The 14,075-nt window shown below is 44.0% G+C and overlaps 1 protein-coding gene across 3 annotated transcripts in view; it reads left to right on the forward strand.

Annotated features, from left to right (window-relative positions):
* Positions 1-14,075, forward strand: part of LOC135555392 (RNA binding protein fox-1 homolog 3-like) — a 478,747-nt gene that overhangs the window by 247,246 nt on the left and 217,426 nt on the right. For all 3 annotated transcript variants that reach the window (XM_064987771.1, XM_064987768.1, XM_064987770.1), the window contains exon 4: positions 8,827-8,910. In XM_064987771.1, the coding sequence (XP_064843843.1) occupies positions 8,889-8,910 (22 nt within the window). In that variant the 5' untranslated portion in view covers positions 8,827-8,888. The remainder of the gene's footprint in view (positions 1-8,826; positions 8,911-14,075) is intronic.

A 14,075-nucleotide genomic window follows, 5' to 3' on the forward strand; every position in this document is an offset into this window, starting at 1 on the left:
ATCACCCACGAAATACAAAGTGAAACCCAGGCTACCTAAATACGGTTCCCAATCAGAGACAACGAGAATCACCTGACTCTGATTGAGAACCGCCTCAGGCAGCCAAACCTATACAACACCCCTACTCAGCCGCAATCCCAAATACTACAAACCCCAATACGAAAATACAATATATAAACCCATGTCACACCCTGGCCTGACCAAATATATAACGAAAACACAAAATACAATGACCAAGGCGTGACACATACACCAGATAGGTGTAGTGAAATGTGTTGTTTTACAGGGTAAGCCATAGCTGTTCGGTACCCCTGGCGCAATTAGTCTTAAGTGCCTTGCTCAAGGGTACATTGACAGATTTTTCACTTTGTCAACTCGGGTAATCGAACCGATGACTTCTCGGTTATTAGCCCAACACTCTAACCACCAGGGTACCTGCTGCCCTAATCCTTGGCAGAGCATGTTCAAACAAAGACACAGTCAGTCAGCATCCGTTATAATGTGTCATGCAGCTGTTATGTCACATGTATTAGAGGCGTAATGAATGGTCTGTGTAGCTGTTCTCGACATGAAAAATGTGTGGCGCTCTCTGTAATCAATGCCGGAGCAATGTGAATTCATCAGGCCATTATTCTATTACACTAATCATCTGGAGAAGCCGAGACAAACTACCAGCTCCACTCATGACATTGATCATGTGTAGGTATTCTATTAAACCTAATAATACACTTTCTTTTGGCTAAATCACCCCTGCACATTCCAATACCAAATGACTTCTGTTCATTCTATTAAAGTGAAACTACTCTCAATTATGTATCATAGTCCTATTTTCTGATCATAATGGAGATGAAACACTTTCATTTTACCACTTAATTATTCATATTTAACAAAGGTGCTGCGCCATCACACTCCAAAAGAGGCCTCCTCCTCTCCCACACCCCTTTTCGAGATATCTTCTTCTTCTTCCAGTCCCTCCTCTCTGTAGCATGGCAAGCATTTGAACATAATCCGTTTGAGTCCGTCCTTTGATGAAGAATGTGTTTTATGTTGACAAAGTTTTATTTGGGCTCCTCAAAAGAATCCACCTGATCCTTAGTGAGGAGTCATTTTGAATGGGTTTATTTGGTATGAATATGTCTCATGGCTGGTTGGAATGCTGTGTGCCAAGGACAGTTAATTGAAGGTGAGTTGATAATGACCCAGCTCTCTCTGTGTTGTGGCCTCGCTCTCTCTGTCTACCGTGTGTTCGCTGATAAGTAAATCCACTGTTTGGCCTGGCAGCGATGGACTTGTCACTGTCATGTCCCAGCCTGTGTGTGTGTGTGAACCCTTGGATGCTGGCTCCCCCAGGCAGCCTGTGTGTAGTCCTGTACAACAGAGGGTGTAGGGTAGTCTCTGTAACACTCTGCCACAGCCACACCTCTTTACACCAGGCTGTGGTTCAGCTCACTCAGAACGGCCATGTCAGCAGCCCTCTGCCCTGACTGTCTAACATCAAACCCAGTGTCCAGAAATGCCCCCTACCTAAGTGATCCTTACATTCCTCTCCACCTCCCCTCTCTTCTGCTTCTTTGACCCCACCCTTCTCTCTCTCTCTGTCTCCTTGCCTCCATCTCTCTCTATCTCTCCCACCCTCTGTTGTGTTGTGATTCATTAACATGTCTGAAGTGGACATGGCGGCGTGGACTGGAGGAGCGTCATCTGAATCAATGCCCCTCGCCTCCCAATCTGCCCTTTATCATGTTAATATGATTTCCATTGATGAAACACTTTTTCAAAATGGCATCCCTCTATGGTTTTACATATTGGCTTTTTAATTCAAGGCCCTCAGTGCCGCATCGCTCTTGTTGAGAGAGAGAGACGGAGAAAGAGAGACAGACAGACAGACAGACAGACAGACAGACAGACAGACAGACAGAGAGACAGACAGACAGAGAGACAGACAGAGAGAGAGACAGAGAGAGAGACAGAGAGAGAGAGAGAGAGACAGAGAGAGAGCGAGCAGAGTGAAAATGAGACGGATGTTGCTTCACTGAGGAATTGAACACGGGGCTGTCTTTCTGTGCGTGAGTCTGTGCTTGTGTGAGGGCGTGTGCGCATGCGTGTGATGCATGAGGGACAGTGTTTTTCCTGCTCTGTCGCTGATGGAGTGTGTTATGTCGTTAGGCCCGGCTCAGAGCAGAGCAGAAGTCCATCTGAACAATAGAATGGCAGTATGTCTGCCTCTATAGGGCCAGTGGACCAGCCCTACTAGTGCTAGTTAAACTGTTCTCATGGAGAGTAGTGTGTGCCTTGGCTGGCCTGTCACTCTCTCTTTCACAGCTAGCTAATGTCCTCACCACCAGAACACTTTCAACCCCACTAGCCAGTGTTGCTACAAGTGTTAACAGTTTGTCTCAACAGTGAAGTTGCAGGAACAGTGTACCAGAGTAATGCATTTTAGCACTTCGATTTACAGACTTCTAAACATTCTTACGGAGAAGTATATGTGCTCGCCTTACTGGAATTCATTTAACTCCAGGGGCCCTGTTGAAGAAAGCGGCAAAGAAGCATATTTCAACTATTATCTCCAAACATTGTTTTATGGATTAAATGAATCCAAAAAAGCATTGGTATAGTGCAAGACATTATTTATTTTGGCCTAGCTGGAAACCGCCAGTACTAGACAGAGTTTTACATCTCACCACCTCAGAAATTATCAATGTCTATGTCCGGTAGGAAAAATAACTGCATCGTTATTCTGATCGGATTATGACTCCTATGAGCTCAGAAACCATATGCAGTATTTAGAGGGTTATGAAAATCATTACCTTCTTCCTTCAGGCGATTACCAGTTTCCATAACAACCCTTAATGAACACTCAGCCAATCACCTGATGCCAACCTGATTAGCTGCTATCGATTCATGTGCATCATCTCAGTCATTCTACAGTCATAACCACCTTGAAGTATGTTCTAGGCTGTCATTACGGAGTTGACACCAGGGTGTCATTACGGAGTTGACACCAGTTACTGTATATATACATTGTCTTAGCTCTTGGTATTGACTCAGAGCTTGGAGGGACTCTCCATCATACATCTCTAGTATCTCAACAGAGAGCTGGGTAGATCTGTGTTGAGCTCACTGATTAAGCAATGGCTCTTCCCTCTGTTGCAAACGACAAGCTGCCAGGGACTTTGGTTTTAAATTGTGCAATTAGTGATCTGGCATGCTTTGCTTGGCTTCAGCAAGACTCAAATCCCAGGCCAGCTCCTCACTGATGCACAGTCGACAACAAATACTCCAGGAGCATTTTTCCGACAAATTTATCAGAGCCCAGGCTTTCAACTCGCTTTCCGGCTACGCTAACCTCGCTCAAATGCTTAGTTATTTACCACTTTACAGTTGGGTAAACAGTAGTGATTGAGGTTATGGTATCGGGTGCAGTGGCTGCAATGATATTTCACATTCAGAACAGCAAAACCCCAGCTACAAGGTGAAAGTAATCATTATGATGTTGGTACACCAGGCCTAGTCTGTGAATATCATGCCAGATAGAGACAGCCAGCAGCAGAGAAATCAAACTAGACCGAGGTGAAATACAGGGTGTTACCGATTACATATCGTACGCAGAACATGCATAATGCATAATGTGGTCCACAAAGGAGTATGAAATGAATGGAGTATGTCACATAGGTTGTGGGTCTACATAGCGGATCAGTTCCCCCTTGATGTTCCTCCTCCAAAATTGGACTCTATTACGTAAAATAGTTGTGAAGGTTGGCATTATATATATATATATATATATATATATATATATATATATATATATAACTTAACCTTAGATAACATTAAGAGAGTCTTAGATAATAGCTTTAATATTTAATTTCCCCTTGAAGTCATAGCCGGGAACATTAGAAGTTCAACAAGAATTTGGGAGAACTTGTTGTCACAAAAATATTCTTTTGACATGTATTTTTAATCACTAACTTGTTTGAGTAGAATCTTGGCAGCCTTCTAAACTGCTTTCATTTCTGCAGTGGTTTGATTCATGACTAAAGCCAGGCATCAGAGGCCTAGAGTCTGACCAGTTGGGATTTCATGTGCCTTGCCGATAGATAAAAAACTTGCAAAGTTACAAAAGATAATACTCTGAGTTACAAGTAGCATTTCCCCATGCATTCACAGCTTCACTCTACAGCTGGGCGCTAAACATCCTGTTTCACGCAGACAAAAGTGTTATTGGGAACGGCATCACGCTACATGTGTAAGTAGATGTTTCATTGTTACCACTGTTGTATTTGTAGTGGTAATTAACATTCGTATGCCTATATTTGCGTTAACCATTACAAATGAGATGCATTTCTCTGCTTTTCATCAGGGACAAAACAACAGTATTTTTCTCTAACTCATTTGAGAGGAGCTGATATATTCTCTTCTACATGTATACTATGCTATAGCCTGCAAACCAATGGCATTCAAACAAATGGTATTCAAACAAATGGTATTCAAACTAATGGTATTCAAACTAATGGTATTCAAACAAATGGTATTCAAACAAATGGTATTCAAACAAATGGTATTCAAACTAATGTTATTCAAACAAATGGTATTCAAACTAATGGTATTCAAACAAATGGTATTCAAACAAATGGTATTCAAACTAATGGTATTCAAACAAATGGTATTCAAACTAATGGTATTCAAACAAATGGTATTCGAACAAATGGTATTCGAACAAATGGTATTCGAACAAATGGTATTCAAACAAATGGTATTCAAACTAATGGTATTCAAACAAATGGTATTCAAACAAATGGTATTCAAACAAATGGTATTCAAACAAATGGTATTCAAACCAATGGTATTCAAACCAATGGCATTCAAACCAATGACATTCAAACCAATGGCATTCAAACCAATGGCATTCAAACCAATGGTATTCAATCTTTTTCACAATAATTTCTCATGACCCCACCCCAAATCTAATGATACAACTATAAAATTGAATTTATCGTTCTCAAAAAATGTATATTTTTCCATTGCAGTTCCCCAGCGACCCAGACTTTGAATACCACTGCTGTAAAGGGATCTAGAGAGCTAGACGTATCACACAGGTACCGCAGACATTAAATGAGAGAACCGAAAGACAAAAACTATTCTCTGAAAACATGACTGACATGCAGCCTAGACACAAATATATCAACACAGGATTTTAAATGGCATCTGATTAAAAACAAATATGTACAATATGAGATTTTGTTAGATAAACATGTATAAAAATGGAGTCATCCAACACCACAACCAAAGTTTTGACAATGTCCTTACTTGTATATTCTTCACACATCCTGTATCAGACACTTTTCCCTTGTCCTCAGCTAAGTGTAGTCCAATCTATGATGTAATGTTCAGACTGGGGATCCTGGGGTTTTGGACTGTAGTAATGCAGTGAGGGAGCCCAGTGTGTTTGGACCTCTCGGTCCTGCTCTGTTCCCCTGCTCTGTTCCCCTGCTCTGTTTCCCTGCTCTGTTTCCCTGCTCTGTTCCCCTGCTCTGTTCCCCTGCTCTGTTCCCCTGCTCTGTTCCTCTGCTCTGTTCCTCTGCTCTACTCCCAAAGCAAACATAGCAATTACAGCCGCTGTCAGTCAGTGTCAGACACAGCGTTGGTGATCAATTGTGACCGCTGGACCCTGGATATTAGACGTGTATGTATCATAGAACATGCAGGGGAGATAATCCTCTCCCAGCTACGTAGCTCTTCCAGGCCTGCCGTTCTCTCTCCTCTCCTTTCCTCTCTTACTGGATCCAAAGGGGATCCATTTTGAGGGCTGCTTTTTCCCAAGCAACATGGGCAGGTTAGGTCTATGCCACTCAAAGCACAACCTCGTCTCCATCACCAAATAAACAAACTACTCAATGTTTTGCTTCCACAGTTCCTTTAAAATATCTACCTAGTCTCCTTCATGGTGCAAAACCTCTTTAGTAGAAGGCACCACGGCTGTAGTCGCCCAGTAACACAGCAATGTCTTTGTATCTCTGGCGTATCTTTATACCATTCTCCCTCAGTGGTAGTGACTCTCTCATCCCCCCACTGTATAGAATGAGATACACCACATCCATACATTCACACACAGTCTGGAGGGAGAGAAGAGAGGCTGTGTGTCTGTCTCAATCCCCAGCCTGGAGTATACAGTGTAAGTTAACAGCCATACACACTGACCTCAGAGCTGTTGTTTAATCATCAGGGCATTTTAATGGCTTGTCAGAGTAATGAAATATGGTTGGAGGCTACCTGGTGCAAACATTACTATAAATCCCTCTCACACAAGCTGACGTGGGGCTTAATGGTTATAAATCATCACTTTAGGGAGAGAAAAATGACAGCTATTAAAATAATGAATGGGATGATTAATTTTTCACATTAAAGATTAAAAGCTATGAGAGGTATCATTAGATATTTGAGCTGCCGTAAACGTTTGAAAGTGAGAGCTTATTTTCCTCAGTTTATGACGCCCTCCGTTTCTTCATTGTCATCCAAGTTTCTGCCCAAGTTGGCTGTCTGGGTTGCACTGACAGAGGCATTCCTTCCTCCTAATTTGTGCTGTTGTAAAAATGCTCAGAGGAGAAGCCTTGAAGAACAGTCATGGCTGCAGGCAGTACAGGGCCTCCACAGCCACTCTGCAGGGGCTCCCCAAGGCTCTCACAGGCATCTTCAAAACCTCCCAAATTATTTCACCCCTCTAAAGCTGTCAGGGCCGACTTAATAGGAACCAGAGGAAGTGATAGGGGGCTAGTTTGGGGTTTGATTAAATCATGTTGTCATGTTGGAAGGCTATGAGCTATTAGCTATATAATATTAGTGGGTAACTGTATTAGCAACTGATTATTCAGCCCTGTGCATACATGACATACTTAGGGAGAACGCATATGCACACACATGCTCAGTGGGCTTACATAAATCCCCATGTATAGACAACCAATGACAGGCTCTCTCTATCTCGCCGATGGCTCCCAAGAGAAGGTGCTTTATAGCACAACAATTCCTAATTCAGCTTTCACTTCTATGGGACCTGCCATGTTGTTCACACATACGGTATATCACCCAAATTGCAAGGCAAAAGATTAGAGGGAGAAGCATAATTAGAGCATTAATAACCATGCATGTTAGGGAACATAAGTAATTGACTTTTTCATGATGAATGGGAATCCAAACAAGGCAGGAGAGAGTGAAAGGCTCCATTAGATATTCCAGGCATGGTTCAGTCTCAGTAGAGGCGTGAATATCACACTTTTCCCACTGTTGCCCAATTATTTTTGTGTTCCCAGGCAATGATAGAATTGCTTGTCCAACTGCAGCCTTCAAAGGGATAATCTAATCGTCTCATTGAAGCAACGGCTCCATTTGTTGGCACCGAAAGAAGCATTGGTTAGTAAAGTGATCTGCTCAGAACAAAGCCAGGTATTTGTTTAGCTAACTAACTTATTTGCAAAGCAGTGGGACATTTAAAGAACTCCTCTGGCATTCTGCGTGCATAGTTCCTTTTTCATTTTGGGTTCCTCTCACTCTTCCTCTCTTCCCTGTTTTTTATTTCATCCCCTGTCACCGGAGACAGTTGTGCCCACACCTCCTTCATGTGTTTCCAGCCCTTCTCTCTGCTCCATCTGCTAATGATCCAGGGAGACCAAATACAGGGCCGCGCTGGAACAAAATGGCCGCCAGAGCTGCCCGCTTATATCTCAGCCCTCCCTCCCCAAATCAATTCTGACATTTAATTCTGCCCTTATAGAAGGTAATGGTGCATTCAGGGGTTGTTACCGATAATGTTGAAATGGTATTGCTGGGTTTCACTGAACAGATGAACTCTAACCTCTACTGCTGAATGGTCTTTGGTTTTCCCTCCCCAGGTTGCCTTGCCTGCTATCTTGTGTTTTTTTTAATGAATATCTGGCTTAAATGTTGATATTTACCAAATTAAATATCTTTGTTGGTCCATCTGGGGAAACATCCCACTGGGCACACACAGGTTGAATCAACGATGTTTCCACTTCATTTTAATGAATTTACGTCAAACCAATGTGGAATTAACGTTGAATTGTGCCCAGTGGGATATGTCCCGTCTTGACAGAAAAGCAGCCATAGTTCTTACTAGCCCCTCTCTATTTCTAGCAGCAGAACTCTTTAAGTCAGTTAGTCAATATGTTGTTTCTAATATATTATTTACTGGCTTTGACTTGTTGTGTATCAGAATGTCATGAACAACTGGTTCAGTTTTTGCAGTCGTAATCATGTTGAGAGGAATCACAGAGCCAGATGTCGAGGACTCATTTTACAGTGTTTATGCTTTCCTCCAAGTTTATGTAAAATTCATCCATTCCCTGGTTTATTTATCCCCATTTGTACAGTCTCAACAATTAGTCAATTCCCAATCAACAACAGAGAAGAAATTGCTTTTAATTACTTTTGATAAATGACAAATTGTGTTGGCATGGCTCCCTGCAAATGCTTAATTGGGAGGAGGGCGGGGTGAGAAGGCGGGCTCAGCGAGATGGGATTTCTGGGGGATGAAATCAATGCAGTTTTCTCTGTGGTTCACCGGCTGGGCTGCTGGGCCCCAGCCAACCTGAGGCCTGCTCAGATTCACAGCTCAGCAGAAACATTCACAGTAGGAGAGCACTCACACACTTAAACAACACACACGCACGCAAGCAGGCAGGCAGGGACACACACGCACAAACAAATAAACACACACATTTGACTCGTTGTAAATGTCTGAGAAATGTAAATGTCTGCAACTGCCTGCCTTGGTCCTCCTGTCTAAACTGGGGATGTGTTGCCTTGTGTCTACAGGGTTTGTTAGTATCAACAGTGAGTGAATCACCCAGCTTTGGCCCGTCCGGCGTTACCTGTACATGGAGACCCCCAGCTGGGCAGGTACGTCCCTCTGCCTCTCTCTCTCTCCAACACACACACACACACCTGCTCTCTCTCTACCTGCCTCTCTATTACACACACACACACACACACACACACACACACACACACACACACACACACACACACACACACACACACACACACACACACACACACACACACACACACACACCTGCTCTCTCTCTCTACCTGCCTCTCTATTACACACACACACCTGCTCTCTCTCTACCTGCCTCTCTATTACACACACACGCACGCACGCACACACACACACACACACACACACACACACACACACACACACACACACACACACACACACACACACACACACACACACACACACACACCAGTATCCCCCGGTGTGTGTCAGTGTGCCAGCTGGAAGGGGTCATCCCCAAACATACACACACACAGTCGTGCGCAACTAACCTCGCGGGGACATACAATTCAGTCCCATTCAAAATCTTATTTTCCTTAACCCCTAACCCATACCCGTACCCTAACCCTAAAACTAAACCTAAACCTAATTCTAACCCTAGCACTAATTGTAACCTTAAGACTAAACCCCCTAGAAATAGCATATGACCTTGTGGGGACGAACAAAATGTCCCCAGTTGGTCAAATGTTTGTTTGTTTATTATTCTTGTGGGGACTTCTGGTCCAACAAGTATGGTTAAACTTGTCCACACACACACACACACACACACACACACACACACACACACACACACACACACACACACACACACACACACACACACACACACACACACACACACACACACACACTCTTAAAGTCTCTCTATTACACAAACACACACACACACCAATACTCGCTCTCTCTGTACCTGTTTCTCTGCATGTGTATCCTCTGTCATTACACCTTTGTGTGTACTTCTTTAAAACACCAACTTCAAGACCGTCAATCAACCTGATGTGGTCAGATAGCGGAAGACTGGCTCGGCACCTCCACAAGGCTTTCATCCATATGGCCATGGCCCAGGCAGGCGCCCATGTGTGTGTTTCCTGCTCCCCTGGCTGGCCTCGCAGGAGCCATACAGCAGGTGGCATTGAGGATCAATGGGCCTTCTCTCTCCTCCCGTCTCCTGCCCCTCTCTCTCTCTACCATTACATCTGCTTTGCTTTATCTTGGCCAGGTTACAGTTGTAAATGAGAACTTGTTCTCAACTAGCTTATTACCTGGTTAAATAAAGGCGAAATAAACAAACAAAATAAAAATCCTCTCTCCTCCCCCTGCCTCTCCCTCTCTACCATGAGATTCTCTCTCCTCCCCTGCCTCTCCCTCTCTACCATGAGATTCTCTCTCCTCCCCCTGCCTCCCCTCTACCATGCCTCTCCCCCCTCCTCTCCCTCTCTACCATGAGATTCTCTCTCCTCCCCCTGCCTCTCCCTCTCTACCATGAGATTCTCTCTCCCCCTGCCTCTCCCTCTCTACCATGAGATTCTCTCTCCTCCCCCTGCCTCTCCCTCTCTACCATGAGATTCTCTCTCCTCCCCTGCCTCTCCCTCTCTACCATGAGATTCTCTCTCCTCCCCTGCCTCTCCCTCTCTACCATGAGATTCTCTCTCCTCCCCTGCCTCTCCCTCTCTACCATGAGATTCTCTCTCCTCCCCATGCCTCTCCTCTCTCTACCATGATATTCTCTCTCCTCCCCTGCCTCTCCCTCTCTACCATGAGATTCTCTCTCCTCCCCTGCCTCTCCCCCTCTACCATGATTTTCTCTCCTCCCCTGCCTCTCCCTCTCTACCATGAGATTCTCTCTCCTCCCCTGCCTCTCCCTCTCTACCATGAGATTCTCTCTCCTCCCCTGCCTCTCCCTCTCTACCATGAGATTCTCTCTTTCTCTGCCATTACCTTTCCACTCCACAACCTCCAGCCTCTAGCATCCACTGGCGAGGCCCAAGAGGTGTGCCCATTGCACCTTACCACATCACACTGGGATAAAGAGTGCTGTTTTCCATTAGACTAATTGCTTGGTTATAGTTCTATATTATTGCGGTGATCAGCGGTGTGGTGTGGTAATGATGGACATCCAGTGCTCCTGTGCTAGCTGGTGGGTGTCCCCCCCCCCAAACTGCCCTCACACAGTGCTGCTAATTCTGCTCATACACGAAACAGGAGCCAAAATGCAGCTTTACGCTGATAAATAAACAAGTGTAAACAAAAAGGCTCCCCAAATGTTTTGATATAAGATTTAAATCAAATACCTAATCTCTTTGCATTCTCAACAGGTGCAACATTCCAATGATTTACGAAATAAACACTCGAGTTCTAGAGCCTGTTCATTTGCCTCTGTTTAAAACAGACAATATGGTACTAATTGGCTCTAATTTACCTTGGCCTCGAGTTAGACTTTCTTATATGATCACGATATAAGTATAATGAAAATCTGTTTTCGAGGCAGCTCGTGTCGCGTCTCCGGTCAAACAGAGCTCATTGACTACAATATTAGATTTCTCCCTCCTGCGCACTTTGTTCTTCTCTGTGTGTCAGCAGACCTCTGAAGAGCTTCTTTTCACTCATTTCTATGAAGTCTGACTCTGTATTACTCCTGGATGTGAAGTCCTAGTGTGCTATATTGGTACAAATGGAAGGCTTCCCCAATCAGCCATCACACTAGAAGCTTTCAATCAGCAGGCGGAGAAAATGGAGATAACAATGAGTTAATTTAGCCACAAAGACTTTGTATGTATAATATTCCTTCAAGAGATAATATAACTGGTTCAACTGTTAACTAGGCTTAGTGTGAGGCATCTGGTCCGTGGTGGTCTCACCGGTCCTAAACATCTCACTCTGCATGGTTGACCTGTGGGATTCCTTCAAAAATAGGCCACTTCCCCTCTGTCTGTTTTTGCGGCTATGATTGTTACAGACACACTGATTATCTTCCCGCTCTTATTTCACTATATAAAAGGGGCCGGGATAGAAAATCCTTGGCTGTTATTTTTTTTCTCCAGGTGTGGGTATTGATCTTTGCCTTTGCTGCAGGGGAGTCTGTTCACTTAAAAGGTCCACTGGTGTAGCAGGGCTTATTAAACAAATAGCCACAGAACAAGGCCACAATCGCTTTGAATCACGGACGAGGTTGGCTGTCTCAAAGCACCGCCGTATCAAATATGGAACACTCCGCTAACAAGGTGTGTAATCTATTTTAATCACATCATATTTTATCAAACAAGGAGAAGGTTGAACATAACTAAGGGAGAAATGGTGGGGATTTGGGGGGGGGGTGAATTGTATTTTGAAATTGAATGTGACGACTGGAGACTGGGCTGGATTCTCCATGCATGGCTTCATAATGAAGCTGGACAAATGGTCAGTTATGGCTGACTGTAGTGGTAGCTGGAGAATAGGAGTAACGTGAGGGGTAATTCAGTGCCAGTAATACATTCACCTCATAGGGATGGTAGCTGGTGTTAGACGTGGATCAGAAGCAGTGGGGCTGCTGTGAAGGTTGTTATTTCTCTCTCTGGTATCACTGTACTGGCAGATGAACATTGAAAACATTGAGAAGTTGTAGGTTATACAGGGACTCTCTCCTCCTCAGGCCCTGCGGCAGAACACCATCTATTCTGCTATTATACCACCCCTGTACAGCAACACATTTCCTCACATCTCATATTATTTCCCCCTCTCTCTCTTCCTTTTCTCCATTGGGTTCCAATTCCCCATCTCTTTCTATTTTATATACGGTGCTTCTCTCTGTCACAGACACACATACACGGATGGACACACACACACCTGGATGTAACACTGTGTTGATGATGGGCAGAGTTGAGGGAATGACTTGTGCTAGTCATCACAATTCAGGCAATCATCTGTTATACACATCTCACACTGGCTGGGCTCATGGGCTAGTGTTTTCAATCGTCTTTTTCCTTCAGTCATAAATTGTTCCTGACACTCTGACACTATACTAGGTTATGAATATATGAATATGTAGCGACCACATACACCCCACAGGTCAGACAAGTTAATGGATAAAGAACCAAATTATAGACCACTCCATAAGAAATACCACTTGTGGAATTGGTAGATAGACAGTACTAAAATCTTCTTATTGACATTAGAGGTTTTACATTTGAAATTATTAACTCTAAATACACCTTACCAATAGCAATGCATCGATTTTAATCAGAATATGCCATTCAAACTGTGTGAAATTATGGTCCTTTCAAAGTAAACACCCAATACATTTCTAAATTCAAAATGGAATTGTTCAGTATCTCTTCCTTTCTCTCCATCGTCTTCTTGGTCTCTCACTCGCATATAATTCGCTTTCTTTGTGATTAATAGTTTAGATTTCACCGATTTTCAAAATTCCTCCTGTGTTACCGCCGGCAGTGTTTTCCTCAGCCCCCTCGCATGGCCGTAGGAGCTCCTCCACAGTGGAGGGGATTGGGGGAGAGGAGGAGGCTGGAGGGAGGTGCCTGCGTCTTTAAAAGTGAGGAGCGAGGGAGCGGGCGGGCGGCTAGCTGGATTGTGCTGACGGCAGGGCTTTGGTTCAGAGCATGCCCATTAGAGGGAGCCATAAATCCTAGGCTCTCCGGGCCTGGCTGTGTCAGCAGTCCACTGAATGAATTGATTTTAAACGCCACCAGAAAAAAAGAGGGAGAGAGAGCCTCTTTAATTCAACCTCCAGCAGAAACCTCTTTTCTCTCCCTCTGCTTCTCAATTCAGAAGTGTCATTGAAAAGGAGTGAAGTCCTGAAACACTGAACCTGTCAGCAGCAACAAGCCCTGGGCTACAGCCTCAGTCCCTCCACACACCTGTGATTTACTGGAAAGGGGGAAACAACAACACGCCACAAACCAAATGCATCATCTTAAATTCCAAACAGCATTTGTTCTTTCCCTCCAATGTTCAGTCCTCTTTTTAGATTACGGCGAGAGAAATGAGACATATCGTAAAAAATGTGCTCGGGCATTTGAATTTCAAATGTGTTAGTTTTGGAAATTGATGTATGTGTTTGTCTACTTAGGAGCAGCATCCATGTGGGCATGCATTTATATATTATCAGCATCAATGAAAAGCTGTGTGTCGTAGCCCTCCCCTCTCGTCTCTGTACCCCCATCGGGGTGCCTGCCTGTGATGCTGTGAGTTGCCTTAGTATGCTAACCATCACATCACATCACAC

The sequence above is a fragment of the Oncorhynchus masou genome, chromosome 15 (assembly GCF_036934945.1).
Source record: "Oncorhynchus masou masou isolate Uvic2021 chromosome 15, UVic_Omas_1.1, whole genome shotgun sequence".
NCBI classification, from domain to species: Eukaryota; Metazoa; Chordata; class Actinopteri; order Salmoniformes; family Salmonidae; genus Oncorhynchus; species Oncorhynchus masou.